This window comes from Nesoenas mayeri, assembly GCF_963082525.1.
Source record: "Nesoenas mayeri genome assembly, chromosome: 34".
NCBI classification, from domain to species: Eukaryota; Metazoa; Chordata; class Aves; order Columbiformes; family Columbidae; genus Nesoenas; species Nesoenas mayeri.
In genome coordinates, this window is record NC_137575.1 from 357,880 (window position 1) to 373,943 (window position 16,064).

Sequence of the window (16,064 nt, forward strand, 5' to 3'; positions counted from 1 at the left end):
GGGGAAATATGGGAATTTTGCGGTGGAAATTTAGGGTGGAAACGGGATATTTTGGGCCTGAAAACGTGTGAATTTTGGGGCTGAAAATGTGTGAATTTTGGGCTGAAAAATGTGTGAACTTTGGGCTGAAAATGTGTGAATTTGGGGCTGAAAAACGTGTGAATTTTGGGGCCGAAAATGTGTGAATTTGGGGCTGAAAAATGTGTGAATTTTGGGGCTGAAAATGTGTGAATTTTGGGGCTAAAATCGTGTGAATTTGGGGGATAAAAATGTGTGAATTTTGGGCCTGAAAATGTGTGAATTTTGGGCCTAAAAAGTGTGAATTTTGGGGCTGTAAAAAGTGTGAATTTTGGGGCTGAAAATGCCTGAATTTGGCGCTGAAAAATGTGTGAATTTTGGGGCTGAAAAATGTTGAATTTTGGCCTGAAAATGTGTGAATTTTGGGGCTGAAAATGCGTGAATTTTGGGGCTAAAAAATGTGTGAATTTTGGGGCTGAAAAATGTTGAATTTTGGGCTGAAAATGTGTGAATTTTGGGGCTGAAAATGCGTGAATTTTGGGGCTAAAAAAATGTGTGAATTTTGGGGCTGAAAAGGGGGGAATATTTGGGCTGAAAACGTGTGAATTTTGGGGCTGAAAACGTGTGAATTTGGGGCCTAAAATGTGTGAATTTTGGGGCTGAAAATGTGTGAATTTTGGGGCTGAAATTGTGTGAATTTGGGGCTAAAATCATGTGAATTTTGGGCTGAAAAAATGTGTGAATTTGGGGCTGAAATGTGTGAATTTTGGGGCTGAAAATGTGTGAATTTTGGGGCTGAAAATGTGTGAAATTTTGGGGCTGAAAATGTGTGAATTTTGGGCTGAAATCGTGTGAATTTGGGGGATAAAAATGTGTGAATTTTGGGGCTGAAATTGTGTGAATTTGGGGCTAAAATCATGTGAATTTTGGGCTGAAAAATGTGTGAATTTGGGGCTGAAAATGCATGAATTTGGGGCTGAAAATGTGTGAATTTTGGGGTGAAAACGTGTGAATTTTGGGGCTGAAAATGTGTGAATTTTGGGCCTGAAAATGTGTGAATTTCGGGCTGAAAAATGTTGAATTTTGGGGCTGAAAAAGTGTGAATTTTGGGCTCAAAAATGTGTGAACTTTGGGGCTGGAAATGTGTAAATTTGAGGCTGAAAATGTGTGAATTTGGGGGCTAAAATGGTGCGAATTTTGGGGATAAAAAATGTGTGAAATTTGGGGCTCAAAATGTGTGAATTTTGGGGCTAAAATCGTGTGAGTTTTGGGGCTGAAAATGTGTGAATTTGGGGCTGAAAAATGTGTGAATTTTGGGGCTGAAAATGCGTGAATTTTGGGGCTGAAATCGTGTGAATTTTGGGACTAAAAATGTGTGAGTTTTGGGCTGAAAATGTGTGGATTTTGGGGCTGAAAATGTGTGAATTTTGGGGCTGAAAATGTGTGAATTTTGGGCTGAAAATGAGTGAATTTTGGGGCTGAAAATGTGTGAATTTGGGGCTGAAAATGTGTGAATTTTGGGGCTGAAAATGAGTGAATTTTGGGGCTGAATATGTGTGAATTTTGAGTTGAAAATGTGTGAATTTTGGGCTGAAAATGTGTGAATTTTGGGGCTAAAAATGCGTAAATTTTGGGGCTGAAAATGTGTGAATTTTGGGGTTGCAAAATATGTGAATTTTCGGCTGAAAAAGTGTGAATTTTGGGGCTAAAATATGTGTGAATTTTGGGGCTGAAAATGTGTGAATTTTGGGCTGAAAATGTGTGAATTTTGGGGATAAAAATGTGTGAATTTTGGGGATAAAAATGTGTGAATTTTGGGCCTGAAAATGTGTGAATTTTGGAGCTGAAAATGAGTTTTTGGGGCTGAAAATGTGTGAATTTTGGGGCTGAAAATGTGTGAATTTTGGGGCTGCAAATGCGTGAATTTTGGGCTGAAAACGTGTGAATTTGGGGTCTGAAAATGTGTGAATTTTGGGCTGGAAAATGTGTGGATTTTGGGCTCAATAATGTGTGAATTTTGGGGCTGGAAATGTGTGAATTTGGGGGCTGAAAAGGTGTGAATTTTGGGCTGAAAATGTGTGAATTTTGGACTGGAAATGTGTGAATTTTTGGACTGGAAATATGTGAATTTTGGGCTAAAAATGTGTGAATTTGGGGCTGAAAATGTGTGAATTTTGGAGCTGAAAATGTGTGAATTTTGGGCTGAAAATGAGTGAATTTTGGGGCTGAAAATGTGTGAATTTTGAGTTGAAAATGTGTGAATTTTGGGCTGAAAATGTGTGAATTTTGGGGCTGAAAATGTGTGAATTTTGGGCTGAAAAATATGTGAATTTTGGGCTGGAAATGTGTGAATTTTGGGGTGTAACTTTTGGCTGAAAAGGTGGAATTTTGGGATGCGAATCTCCTCAATATCCGCCCCCCCCCCCCCTTCCCCCTTTCAATTTGGTGCTTCCCAGCTCCAAAATCCCCTGAATTCGTCCCAAATCACCCCCCACCCCCCAGAATCACCCCCATTAACTTTCGAGCGTCGGCAGCCCCAAAACCCCCCGAATTCGCCCCAAATCCCCCCCCACCCCCCCAAATCATCTCCATTAACTTTCGAGCGTCGGGGCCCCCAAAACCCCCTGAATTCGCCCCAAATCCCCCCCCACCCCCCCCAAATCATCCCCATTAACTTTCGAGCATCGGTGGCCCCAAAACCCCCTGAATTCGCCCCAAATCCCCTCACCCCCCCCAGAATCAACCCCCCTCCCCCTTTTGAGCGTCGGCAGCCCCAAATCCCTCTGAATTCGCCCCAAATCCCCCCAATTGGCCCAAAAACCCCCCAAATTCACCCCAAACCCCCCCGCTTTGCCCAAAACCCCCCGATTTCACCCCAAACCTCACCTCGGGCACCACGTCTCCCGCCACGACCTCCACGTGCTCGGGGGGGGCGGCGCCGCCGTTCTGGGGGGTCTGTGGGGGGGTCCCCGCCTCCCCTCCCCCTCCCCCCTCCCCCCCCCGCCGCCACCTCGAGGCGCAGGGGCGGGATTTGCAGTGGGGGAGGGGGCAGGATCTTGATGTGCAGCGGGGGGGGAGGGGGGGGCTGGTGGATTTTGGGGGGGGGGCGGGGGGGGCGGGGGGGGGCGGGGTCTGCATGGCCTGTAAAGGGGGGGGGGGCTGCAGCACGGTGACCTGCGGGGGGGGCTGCTGGGGGGGGGGGGGGGCATCTGCTGCAAGGGGGGGGGCTGCAGGAGGGAGCGCGTGACCAGCTGAGGCCCCGCCCCCCCGCCCGGCGTGGCCCCGCCCCCCCCGGCGCCGGCCCCGCCCCCTCCCCGCGCGGTGACCATGGCGGCGGGGATGACGGTGACCACGCCCCCCCCCGGCGCCGGCACCGCCAGCGACGGCGACAGCAGCTGCTTGGGGATCAGGATCTTGGTGATGGGGGGGGGAGGGGGCGGCGGAGGGGGAGGGGGCGGGTCCGGGGAGGCGGGGGGAGGGGCGGGGTCGGGCTCCGCGGGCTCCGACGAGGTCTGAAAGAGAGGGGGGAGGGGTTAGAGGGGGGCGGGGCTCGAGGAGGGGGTGGAGTTAAGGTAGTAATGGGCGTCTAGGGAGAGAGGAGGGAGGGGGCGTGGCTAAGGGAGAGGGGGGTGTGGCTAAGGGAGAGGGGGTGTGGCTATGGGAGGGGGGTGTGGCTAAGGGAGAGGGGGCGTGGCTAAGGGAGAGGGGGCGTGGCTATGGGAGGGGAGCGTGGCTAATGGAGAGGGGGTGTGGCTAAGGGGGTGTGGCTAAGGGAGAGGGGGTGGGCCTAAGGGAGGGGGTGTGGCTAAGGGGGTGGTGCTAAGGGAGAGGGGGTGTGGCTAAGGGGGAGGGGGGTGTGGCTAAGAGGGTGTGGCTAAGGGAGAGAGGGTGTGGCTAAGGGAGAGGGTGTGGCTAAGGGGGGGCATGGCTAAGGGAGAGGGGGTGTGGCTAAGGGAGAGGGGGTGGTTCTAAGGGAGAGGAGGGTGTGGCCAAGGGAGAGGGGGCGTGGCTAAGGGAAAGGGGCAGGGCATAAGTGGGTGGGGTTTGGGAGTGGTGTTAAAGTAAAATGGGGTTCTATGGAGAGTAGGAAGGGGGTGGGGCTAAGGTAAAGTGGGTGTGGCTAAGGGAAGGGGCATGGCTAGGAAGGGGGCGGGGCTATGGGAGGTCTAGAGAGTGGGAAGGGGTGTGGCTAATGGAAAGGGGGCGTGGCTAATATAAGGGGCGTGGCTAGGAAAGGGGTGTGGCTAGGGGAGTTCTATAGAGTGAGAAGGGGCGTGGTTAAATGGAAAGGGGGCGTGGCTAATATAAGGGGCGTGGCTAGGAAAGGGGCGGGGCTAAGGGAGGTCTATAGAGTGGGAAGGGGCGTGGTAAATGGAAAGGGGGCGTGGCTAATATAAGGGGCGTGGCTAGGGAAGGGGCGGGGCTAAGAGAGTTCTATACAATAGGAAAGTGCCTTGTTAAGGGAAAGGGGGCGTGGTAAATGGAAAGGGGGTGTGGCTAAGGCAGGGGGCGTGGCTAAGAGAGGGGTCAGGTCTACAGGAAACAGGTTCTATAGGGCAAGAGGGGGCGTGGTTAATAATAAAGGGGTGTGGCTAAGGGAGGGGGGCGTGGCTAAGAGAGGGGGCAGGTCTATGGGAAACGGGTTCTATAGGGCGCGAGGGGGGCGTGGTTATTGAAAAGGGGGTGTGTCCAAGGGAAAAGGGGTGTGGTTAACGGTAAGGGGGCGTGGCTAAGGGAGAAGGGGGCGTGGTCCGCGCCGGGCCCGCCCACCTGCACGGCGCGGTACGCCTCGAGCGCCCGCAGGTACTCCTGCTTGGCCGCCTCCGTCTTGCGCTTGTACACCTGAAACCGTTCAAAATCCATGTAAACCGACCCAAAATCGCGCCGATTCGCCCCGAAACGTTCCGGCGGCCCCACCTGCTTCTGCTCCTCGCCCAGGCTGTCCCACATGGACGCCACGATCTTGGAGACCTCCCCGAAGGTGGCGCTGGGGTTCTGGCCCTTGATGGCGGCCTGCGTGTCGCGGAAGAACAGCGCGTACGCCGACACCGGCTTCTGCGGCTCGTTCGGGTCCTTCTTCTTCTTGGCCTTCTTGGCCGCCTTGCGCGGGGGCGGGGCCGGGGGCGGGCCGCGGCGGGGGGGCGGAGCCAGAGCCGGCGGGGAGGGCGGGGGGGGCGGCGGCCTGCGGGGGCGGGGAGGAGCAGGGTCAGTGAAAAGGGGGGAAGGTGAAGGGTTCTGAGCTATTGGGATGTTATGGGGAGGTGTGGAAATGGGGAAAAATTGGGGGATTTGGGGGAGTTGGGAAAAGTTGGGAGATTTGGGGGGATTGTGGAAAGTTGGAAGATTTGGGGGAGAGTTTCAAAATTTTGGGGAAATTGTGAAAAGTTTGAAAATTTCGGGAGAATTTTGAAAAGTTTGAGAATATTGGGGAAATTGTGAAAAGTTTGAAAATTTGGGGGAAAGTTGGAAAGTTTTGGGGAAATTGTGAAAAGTTTGAAAGTTTTGAGGAATTTTGAAAATTTGGGGGAATTGTGAAAAGGTTGAAAGTTTTGGGGAGATTGTGAAAGGTTTGAAAGTTTTGAGGAATTTTGAAAATTTTGGGGAAATTGTGAAAAGGTTGAAAGTTTTGGGGAGATTGTGGAAAGTTTGAAAGTTTTGGGGAAATTGTGGAAAGTTGGAAAATTTTGGGGAATGTTTGAAAGTTTTAGGGAGATTGCGAAACGTTTGAAAGTTTTGGGGAAATTGTGGAAAGTTTGAAAGTTTTGATGAATGTTTGAAAGTTTTGGGGAAATTGTGGAAAGTTTGAAAGTTTTGATGAACGCTTGAAAGTTTTGGGGAAATTGTGAAAAGTTTGAAAGTTTTGGGGAAATTGTGAAAGGTTGGAAAATTTTGGGAAAGTTTCGAAAAGTTTGAAAATTTGGGAGAAAGTTCGAAAGTTTTTGGGCAATTGTGAAAAGTTTGAAAATTTGGGAAGCTTTTGAAAAGTTTGAAAATTTTGGGGAAATGGTGAAAAGTTGGAAAATTTTGGGAAAAATTTGAAAAGTTTGAAAATTTTGGGGGAAATTTTGAAAAGTTGGAAAACTTGGGGAAATTCTCAAAAGTTTGAAAATTTTGGGGAAATATTGTGAAAAGTTGGAAAATTTTGGGGAAATTGTGAAAAGTTGGAAAGTTTGAAAAAATTGTGAAAAGTTGGAAAATTTTGGGAAGATTCTGCAAAGTTTGAAAATTTGGGGGAAGTTGTGAAAAGTTTAAAAATTTTGGGGAAATTGTGAAAAGTTCAAAGATTTTGGCTAATTTCAGTGTTTTGGGGCTACGACAAACGGTGAAAACGGGGAAAGTGGCGATTTTGGGGGGAAACGAAGCAAAATGGGGCGAAGGGCCCCGACTCACCAGCTCGTCCGGGGGGGTCCCGGGGGGGGAGGGGGGCGGCGAGAGCTGCCGCTCGGGGGAGGGGTCGGGGGGCGGGGTCCCCAGGGTGGGCGGAGCCCCCGGCGGCCCCGCCCCCGCCCCGCCCAGGCTGAGCCCCAGCTGGGAGCTGAGCTCCGATTGGTCGATGGTGGTGAGGTGGGCGGGGCCCAGCAGCCCCCCCGGGCTCAGCGAGCCAATGGGGACGTCGATGGTGACGGGGGGCGGGGGCGCTGAACGGCTCCAGCTCCTGGGGGGACATCCCGAAACCCCGTTATTCACCCCAAAACAACTGTCGCTCCCCCAAAAACCCCAAAATTGCTTCAGTAACCCCAAAGCCCCCATTTTTACCCCCAAAACCCCTTTTTTACCCCCAAATCCCTTCAGTACCCCCAAAACCCCCTTTTTTACCCCAAAACCCCCTTTTTCACCCCAAAATCCCTTTGGTAACGCCATAACCCCATAACCCCCCTTTTCACTCCCAAATCCCTTAAGTATCCCCAAAACCTCATTTTTTACTCCAAAATCCCTTTGATAATCCCCAAAACCCCTTTTTAACCCAAAAATCCCTTGGGTAACCCCCAAAACCCCTTTTTCACCCCCAAACCCCCTACAATACCCCCAAAAACCCCTTTTTCACCCCAAAATCCCTTCAGTACCCCCAAAGCCCCCTTTTTCACCCCAAAATCCCTTTGATAGTCCCTAAAACCCCCTTTTTTACCCCCAACTCCCCTTCAGTACCCTCAAAACCCTGGTTTTTACCCCAAAACCCCCTTTTTTACCCCAAAACCCCTTTTTTACACCCAAATCACTTCAGTACCCCCAAAACCCCCTTTTTCCCCCAATCCCCTTTGAAAATCCCCAAAACTCCTTTTTCACCCCAAAACCCCTTTGATAATCCCCCAAAACCCCCTTTTTCACCCCAAACCCCCTTTGAAAACCCTATAACCCCTTTCTCACCCCCGGTAACCCCCAAACCCCCTTTTTCCCCCACCCCCCCCCCATTTTCCCCTTCCCCCCCCAATTTCCCCCTTTCCCCCCATCAACAAAAACCCCCAATTTCCCCCTTTTCCTCCCCAAATCGCCCCGTTTCCCCCCCCCATTCCCCCCTATAGGCACCAGCGGCTCCATCATGGCGACCGGCAGCTCCAGCGCCGCCCCCACGCCGTAGGGGGCGCCGTGCGGGGGGGTGGGGCTGCGGGGGGGGGGGGCGCGAAGGGGGCGGGGCCGGGGGGCGGCTCCCCCAGCTCCTCCAGGTCGGGCTCCAGCGCGATGGGCGGCAGCTCGAACTCCTCGTCGCCCAGGGACGGCGTGTGGAACGTCTGCGGCGCCAAAACCCCCGCGTTTCACCCCAATTTCCCCGCCAAAATCCCCGCTTTCCCGCCAAAATTCCCATTTTCCCGCCAAAAATCCGATTTTCCCGCCAAATTTTCCCGCCAAATTCTCGATTTTCCCGCCAAGTGGTTGCGCTTCCCCCGCGCCGCCAGCGCCCCCCAAAAACAACGGTTTTCAGTGTGAAATAGCGCATTTGGAAAATTATCAAAATTTTGAAATTTTGAAATTTCGAAATTTGAAATTTTGCGGTTTTGAAATTTCAGATTTGGAAAATTTCTGAAAATTTGGAGTTTTGGAATTTCAAAGCTTGAAAATTTCCAAAAATTTGGAACATTGAAATGTCAAAGTTTGAAAATTTCCAACAATTCGGAATTTTGAAATTTTAAAGTTTGAAAATTTCCGAAAATTTGGCATAATTCCTAATCTTGAAAATTTCCAAACGTTTGGCATCTTGAAAGACCAGATTTTGAAAATTTCCAAATTGTGGAATCTTGAAATTTCAAATTTTGAAAATTTCCAAGAATTTGGAATTTTGATATTTCGAGTTTTGAAAATTTTTAATAATTTGGAATTTCGAAATGCCAAAGTTTGAAAATTTCCAAAAGCTCGGAATTTTGATTTTTCAAATTTTGAAAATTTTCAGGAATTTTGAGATTTCAAATTTTGAAAATTTTACAGTTCTGAAATTCCAAATTTAAAAGTTTACTTAAAAATCTATAATTTCTAAGCCTCCAAATACCAAATTTCACCTAAATTCAAAATCTCAACATTTCAATTTCACGCTTTCAAATTTCAAACTTTTACATTCTAAAATTCCCAAATTTTCCAAATTCTGCAATTTCCAAATAATTCAAATCCCAACGTTTCCAAATTCCAAATTAGTTCAAACTTTACGTTTTGCATTAAATTTCACGTGACTCATTTTGGGGCCATTTCCGTTGGTTTTAGCCTCGTCCCTCAATTCTTTTTGTGTGTTTTCCATTGTAGTTTTGACTAACTTTATAATTAATTTTCATTAATTTTATACATTTCATTAATTTTACGTCATTAAATTTATAAATTTCCATAAATTCGACATAATTCCAACACAAATTCACCTCAAAACTGGAATTTTTGCTGCGTTTTCCGGCCGCTTTCCCCCCCATTATCACCAATTAAACCACTAATATTACGCTTTAAAAAACTAAATATATTGTAAATACGGAAATATGACATTTTTAAGGCCTAAATGAAGGTGTTTTGACCATTTCCGAGCGTTTTCGCCCCAAATCGGGCGCGTGTTCTCACCTCGGCGCCCGTCAGGAACGGGTGGGCCGCCCCCGTGATGGCCAAGTAGTTGTCGCTGCCCCCGGGAAACTGGGGAAAAAATACCCAAAAACGTCAGAATTTCACCCAAAATAAACAACTTTACCTCAGGGGATCCCCCTCCGCACCCACTTTGACCCCAAAAAGCCCCAAATTGGCCCCAAAAGACACGAATTCTCCTCAAAAAGACACAAATTCTCCTCAGGAGATCGCCCCACCAAGACCCAAATGTCGCCCCAAAAACGCCAAATTCCACCAAAAAAGCCCCCAAAACGTCAGAATTCCACCCAAAATACACAACTTTACCTCAGGGAATCCCCCCCGCACCCACATTGACCCCAAAAAGCCCCAAATTGGCCCAAAAAGCCCCAAATTCTCCTCAAAAATGACAAAATTCTCCTCAGGGGATCCCCCCGCCAAGACCCAAATGTCGCCCCCAAAAGCACCAAAAAAGTACCCAAAACGTCAGATTTCCACCCAAAATACACAACTTTACCTCAGGGAATCCCCCCCGCACCCACATTGACCCCAAAAAGCCCCAAATTGGACCAAAAAGACACAAATTCTCCTCAGAAAGACACAAATTCTCCTCAGGGGATCCCTCCCCCAAGACCCAAATGTTGCCCCAAAAAGCACCAAAAAAGCCCCAAAAACGTCAGAATTCCACCCAAAAGACACAACTTTACCTCAGGGGGTCCCCCCCCACCCCACATTGACCCCAAAAAGCCCCAAATTGGCCCCAAAAGACACAAATTCTCCTCAAAAAGACACAAATTCTCCTCAGGGGATCCCCCCGCCAAGACCCAAATGTCACCCTAAAAAGCACCAAAAAAGCCCCAAAACGTCACAATTCCACCCAAAATAAACAACTTTACCTCAGGGAATCCCCCCCACACCCACATTGACCCCAAAAAGCCCCAAATTGGCCCCAAAAGACACAAATTCTCCTCAAAAAGACACAAATTCTTCTCAGGGGATCGCCCCACCAAGACCCAAATGTCGCCCCAAAAACGCCAAATTCCACCAAAAAAAGCCCCAAAACGTCAGAATTCCACCCAAAATACACAACTTTACCTCAGGGAATCCCCCCCCACACCCACATTGACCCCAAAAAGCCCCAAATTGGCCCAAAAAGACACAAATTCTCCTCAAAAATGACAAAAATTCTCCTCAGGGGATCCCCCCGCCAAGACCCAAATGTCGCCCCCAAAAGCACCAAAAAAGCCCCCAAAACCTCAGAATTCCACCCAAAATAAACAACTTTACCTCAGGGAATCCCCCCCGCACCCACATTGACCTCAAAAAGCCCCAAATTGGACCAAAAAGCCCCAAATTCTCCTCAAAAAAAGACAAATTCTCCTCAGGGGATCCCACCGCCAAGACCCAAATGTCGCCCCAAAAAGCACCAAAAAAGCCCCAAAACGTCACAATTCCACCCCAAATAAACAACTTTACCTCAGGGAATCCCCCCGCACCCACATTGACCCCAAAAAGCCCCAAATTGGCCCCAAAAGCCCCAAATTCTCCTCAAAAAGACATAAATTCTCCTCAGGGGATCCCCCCCCCTCACCTCCCCCAAATGTCGCCCCAAAAAGCGCCAAATTCCACCCAAAAAGCCCCAAATTTACCTCAGGGGATCCCCCCCCCCAGACCCAAATTTACCCAAAAAGCCCCAAATTACACCCGAAAGCCCCGATTTTGTCCCCAAAAGCCCCAAATTCGCCCCAAAAGCCCCAAATTCCCGCCAAAACCCCCAATGCCCCCTCAGCGCCGCCGATTCCTGTCACGGCCCATCCCCCCCCACATCCCCCTCCCCGCTGCCCCAAAACGCCCCGAATTCCACCCAAAACGGCCCCCAACCCCCCGCCCCACCCCGTGCTGCCCCCCCCCGGCCCCAAAACGCCACAAATCGCCCCAAATTTGCCGAAAATCGCCCCAAATTCACCTCCATGGCGCCGCTCCCCCCGCCGACCGGAAGTCCCGCCCCCCCGCCGCCATGAGACCGCCCAGCGCTCGCACCATAGAGACGGCGGCCGGATCGCCGCCTCCCGGGTGAGAGGGGCGGGTGGAAGCGGGAAAAAGGGCGGGGGGGGGCAATTGTGGCCCCTCTGCGTAATTTTGGGGGTGCCGGCGGTTGTGAGGGGAGCGTGAGGAGCGCGGAGGGCCCTTGGAGGACCGAGCTAGAGCGTCGACATGAGGGGGGGAGGGGGAAGGGTGAGCGAGGCAGAGGGGGCGGAGCGCCGCCGGAAGCGCGGGGGCGTGTCCGCCGTCGGGCGGAAGCGGGAGGAGTAGAGGCGGCGTCCGCCGGGCGGGCAAGAGCGGCGGGGGGCGCGTGACGCGGCGGGGACGTCACCGGCGGGTACGTCAGCGGCCGTGACGTCATCGGCGGCGACGCTGCGGGGGGGGGGAGGCGGGGGGGGTATAGGGGCCTATAGGGGGGTATAGGGGCCTATAGGGGCCTATAGGGGGATTGGCGGCCTATGGCGGGCATAGAGCGGCCTGTGGGGGGGATAGAGCGGCCGCCGGGGGCCTATGGAGGGACCTATAGGGACCTATAGAGGGGCCTCGGGGGACCTATGGGAGGATATGGGGGCCTATAGGGACCTGCAGAGGGGGCCTAGGGGACCTATGGGTGGATATAGGGGCACGTCGGTACCTATAGAGGGGCCTATGGGGGGATATAGAGACGTATAGGGGGGGATATGGGGACGTATAGGGGGATATAGGGACCCATAGAGGGGCCTTGGGGGTCCTATAGAGGACAGAGGGACCCTTATAGAGGGGCCTTTTGGGGGATATGGGGACATATAGGGCACGTATAGGGGCCTATGGGGGGGACAGAGGGATGTATAGAGGGGCCTTGGGAAACGTATAGGGACCTATGGAGGGGCCTTGGGGGATGTATGGGGGCCTATAGGTACCTATAAGGGGCCTTGGGGGTCCTATAGGAGGATATGGGGACGTATAGAGGGGCCCTGTGGGGGGATATGGGGACATACAGGGGCCTATAGGGACCTATAGAGGGGCCTTGGGGGTCCTATAGGAGGATATAGGGCCTTAGGGGACATATAGGAGGACATAGGGACCTATAGAGGGGCCTATGGGGACGTATAGGGGCCTATAGGGAGCTATAGAGGGGCCTTGAGGGTCCTATAGGAGGATATAGGGGCCTATAGGGACCTATAGAGGGGCCTTGGGGGTCCTATGGGAGGATATAGGGGCCTATAGGGACCTATAGAGGGGCCTTGAGGGTCCTATAGGAGGATATAGGGGCCTATAGGGACCTATAGAGGGGCCTTGGGGGTCCTATGGGAGGATATAGGGGCCTATAGGTACCTATAGAGGGGCCTTGGGGGTCCTATGGGAGGATATGGGGGACATATAGGGACCTATAGGGGGAATATGGGGGGACAGAGAGACCTATAGAGGGGCCTATGGGGACGTATAGGGGCCTATAGGGACCTATAGCGGAGCCTTAGTGGGTATATAGGGGCTATAGGGGGGATATGGGCACCTATAGAGGGATATGGGGACCTATAGAGGGGCCTATGGGGTCCCATAGGGGCCTATGGGGGGGTATAGAGACGTATAGGGGCCTATAGGGGACATATGGCGCCTATAGATGAACATATGGGGGCTCCTATGGCCTTTTTTCCCTCAAAAAACTCGATTTTTGGAACATTTTGGGGCCGTTTTGGGTTAAAAATGGTGAATTTTGCCTCATCCCCCCCCCCCCGCCCTTTAATTCCCTTTAAATCCCCCAAACCCCGGGGGTTCGGGTTCAATTTTGGGCTCGTTTGGCTCTTTTTGCCCAAAAACCAGTTAATTTCCCGTTTTCTGACAGAAAAGCGCCATTTCGGGGCCGTTTTTGGGGCATTTTGGCGCTTAACGCTCATTTCCTCGCCTCTTCGCCCCCATCTCCTCACGAACGCGGCAAAACGAGGCAAAACACCCATTTTTCCGCTTTATTGTTAAAAAACAAAGCGGGGCGGCCGCATTTTGAGCTATTTTGTTAATTTATTTCAGTTTATTTTACATGTGTGGGGGGGGGCGCGTTATTCAGCGTTTTTCTGACAGGAAAAAGCGGCCGCGCGCCTCGCCGCCCCCCCCCCTTATTTATTTCCCGTCTAAAAACCAACATTTTAAGGTTTTTTAGTGCGAATTAATGAAATTAAAGAGGTTTTTAGGGTGTTTTTTTTACCCCCCCCCCACCTCCCGGGGGCGGGAAACCGAAGGACCCCAGCGGCACAAGATGGCGGCGGGCTGCCCGGCGCGCTGCCTGAGGAGCGCGCGCGTTCAGGCGCCGCGCTGGACACCCCCGGGAGTGTGTGTGTGGGGGGGTGGGGGGGGCTTCCGGGTAGCCAAGCGCGCAACCAACCCTGCTCTCCTCAAAGCCACGCCCACCCCGCGCTCTCCGCCAATGGCGTGCGGCGCAGCGGGGCAGGGAGTGGGCGTGGTTTGGGGTGTGTGAGGGGGGAGGGGGCGGGGCTACGTAAGCTGCGTTGCGCCGCGCACGCCGCCGCCTTGTTCTCGCGCCCCGCGCCGGGGGTTTTGAGGCCTTGAAGGATAAACCCCTCCCCCCCCCCCCTCCCTCCCCCTTTTAAAAGGCGCCGGGGGGGGGGAAACGGCCACCACCCCCCCCCCCGCTGCCCCTCCCCCTCCGGAGACCCCTCCCCCATCCGCAGGTAAGGAGGAGGGTGGGGGGGTGGGGGGATGGGAGCGAACACCCCCCCCCCTTCATCCCCCCCCCCCCCCCCCCCCCCCCCCCCGGTAACGCGCGAATGGACCCGCCCATGGGGGGGGGAGGGGCCGGCGGGTTCGGCTCGTGCGGGGCGACCGGTGGCCCCGGTTTGGCCACTGATGGGAGACCAGTTCCCCTTATACTGGGACACCAGTTCCCCTTATACTGGGTCCCAGTTTGGCTCTTAATGGGCTCCCAGTTCCCCCCATATTGGGCTCCCAGTTCCCCCAGTTTGACTCTTAATGGGAGGAACCAGTTCCCTTTATATTGGGCTCACAGTTCCCCTTATATTGGGTCCCAGTTTGGCTCTTACTGGGCTCCCAGTTCCCCCCATATTGAGCTCCCAGTTCCATTTATATTGGGCTCCCAGTTCCCCCAGTTTGGCTCTTAATGGGCTCCAAGTTCCCCCCACGTTGGGCTCCCAGTGTCCCCAGTTTGGCTCTTATTGGGCTCCCAGTTCTCCTTATTCTGGGCTCCCAGTTCCCCCAGTTCACCCCATATTGGGCTCCCAGTTCCCTTTATATTGGGCTCCCAGTTCCCCTTATACTGGGATCCCAGTTTGACTCTTATTGGGCTCCCAGTTCTCCCCATATTGGGCTCCCAGTTGCCTTTGTATTTGGGTCCCAGTTCCCCCAGTTTGGCTCTTACTGGGCTCCCAGTTCCCTTTATATTGGGCTCCCAGTTCCCCCAGTTTGACTCTTATTGGGCTCCCGGTTCCCTTTATACTGGGTTCCCAGTTCCCCCCATATTGGGATCCCAGTTCCCCCAGTTCAACTCTTACTGGGAGGCCCCAGTTTGGCTCTTATTGGACTCCCAGTTCCCATTATATTTGGCTCCCAGTTCTCCCAGTTTGGCTCTTAATGGGCTCCCAGTTCTCCCCATATTGGGCTCCCAGTTCCCTTTATATTGGGCTCCCAGTTCCCCCAGTTTGGCTCTTACTGGGCTCCGAGTTCCCCTTATATTGGGCTCTCAGTGTCCCCAGTTCACCCCATATTGGGCTCCCAGTTCCCTTTATATTGGGCTCCCAGTTCTCCTTATACTGGGATCCCAGTTTGGCTCTTATTGGGCTCCCAGTTCCCCCAGTTTAATTCTTACTGGGCTCCCAGTTCCCCCAGTTTAGCTCTTACTGGTTGGGGCACATTTAGGGGGCGCAAATTGGGGGGGGTGTGCAAATTTAGGGGGTTAAATTTGGGTGTGATTAACCCGTTTTCCGCTCTTTTCTCCCCCCGCAGCCCAAGCTCCGCCCCCCGGAGGCTCCGCCCCCTCGAAGGCTCCACCCACGAGGCTCCGCCCCCTTCCGCTGCCCCTTAAAGGGCCCACGCCCCCCGTTCCAAGATGGCCGACCCCATCATGGACCTTTTCGACGACCCCGCCCTGTTTGACCTTGACCCTTTGACCGACGACACCTTCGCCCCGCCCCCCCCGGCCCCCCCGCCCCCCCCCGAGCCCCAAAACCCCCCGAATTCCCCCCAAAACCCGCCGGCCCCTCCCCCGCCCGAGCCCTCCCCCCTCAGCCAAGGGAACCCCTTCATGGGCGTGGCCACCGCGCTGCCCCTCCCCCCCGTGACCTCAGCGGCCCCGCCCCCTCCCAAAATCGTCATCCTCAAAGCCCCGCCCCCGGGGGGAGGGGCCGCGGCGAGCGGGAACCAATCGGGCGCCGGGAAGGCGCCGCTGGCCAAAGTTCTGCCCGGCAACGCCCAGATCCGCCCCGTGGCGGCCACGCCCACTCCCGGGGGCGGGGCCGCGGGGGCCACGCCCACCCCAGCGGCCGCCCTGCAGCGATTGGTCGGGCCCGGCCGCGCCGTGAAGCAATTGGTGCTGCAGCCCGTGAAGGCGGGAGGAGGGGGCGGGGCCGCGGGCAAGGGGGGCGTGGCCTTGGCGCCACAGCAGGTGAGGGGGCGGGGCTATGGGGGGTGGGTGGGGCCAAGGGGACTCAAAGGGGTGGGGTCAATGGGTGGGCGGCGTTAAGAGGTTTATGGGGGTGGGGTCAAGGGGTGGGTGGGATCAATGGGTGGGGCCAAGTGGGGGTTAAAGGGGGTGCGGCCAATGGGCGTGGTCAAGGGGTGGGTGGGGTCAAGGGGGTATGGGGGTGGGGTCAAAGGGTGGGTGGGGGCAATGGGCGTGGTCAAAGGATGGGTGGGGCCAATGGGTGGGGCCAAGTGGGGGATAAAGGGGGTGCACCCAATGGGCGTGGTCAAGGAGTGGGTGTGGTCAAAGGGGCGGGGCCCCAGCGGCTGCTGTGACGGGGTGGGCGTGGCCA

The 16,064-nt window shown here is 53.7% G+C and overlaps 3 protein-coding genes across 3 annotated transcripts in view; 1 reads left to right on the forward strand and 2 right to left on the reverse strand.

Annotated features, from left to right (window-relative positions):
* The window catches only part of LOC308051220 (uncharacterized protein), a gene marked incomplete at both ends in the record, with an annotated part of 10,348 nt that extends 3,469 nt beyond the window's left edge, over positions 1–6,879 (reverse strand). Inside the window, 5 exons of the mRNA XM_080361573.1 lie at positions 2,905–3,530; positions 4,789–4,860; positions 4,936–5,200; positions 6,377–6,673; positions 6,875–6,879. Coding sequence (XP_080217699.1) covers positions 2,905–3,530; positions 4,789–4,860; positions 4,936–5,200; positions 6,377–6,673; positions 6,875–6,879 — 1,265 coding nt within the window. The remainder of the gene's footprint in view (positions 1–2,904; positions 3,531–4,788; positions 4,861–4,935; positions 5,201–6,376; positions 6,674–6,874) is intronic.
* Positions 6,409–11,116, reverse strand: LOC308051232 (TOX high mobility group box family member 4-like). Its single transcript, XM_080361588.1, has 4 exons — positions 11,009–11,116; positions 9,046–9,114; positions 7,543–7,745; positions 6,409–6,673 (listed from the first exon to the last, which is right to left on the reverse strand). Exons 1-3 carry the CDS (start codon positions 11,012–11,014, stop codon positions 7,554–7,556), a joined length of 267 nt encoding a protein of 88 aa, XP_080217714.1. The 5' UTR covers positions 11,015–11,116; the 3' UTR covers positions 6,409–6,673; positions 7,543–7,553.
* A 220-nt stretch (positions 11,117–11,336) lies between these two features.
* The window catches only part of CHD8 (chromodomain helicase DNA binding protein 8), a 41,684-nt gene continuing 36,956 nt past the window's right edge, over positions 11,337–16,064 (forward strand). Inside the window, 2 exon segments of the mRNA XM_080361593.1 lie at positions 11,337–11,422; positions 15,037–15,694. Of these exon segments, the coding sequence (XP_080217719.1) occupies positions 15,140–15,694 (555 nt within the window). The 5' untranslated portion in view covers positions 11,337–11,422; positions 15,037–15,139.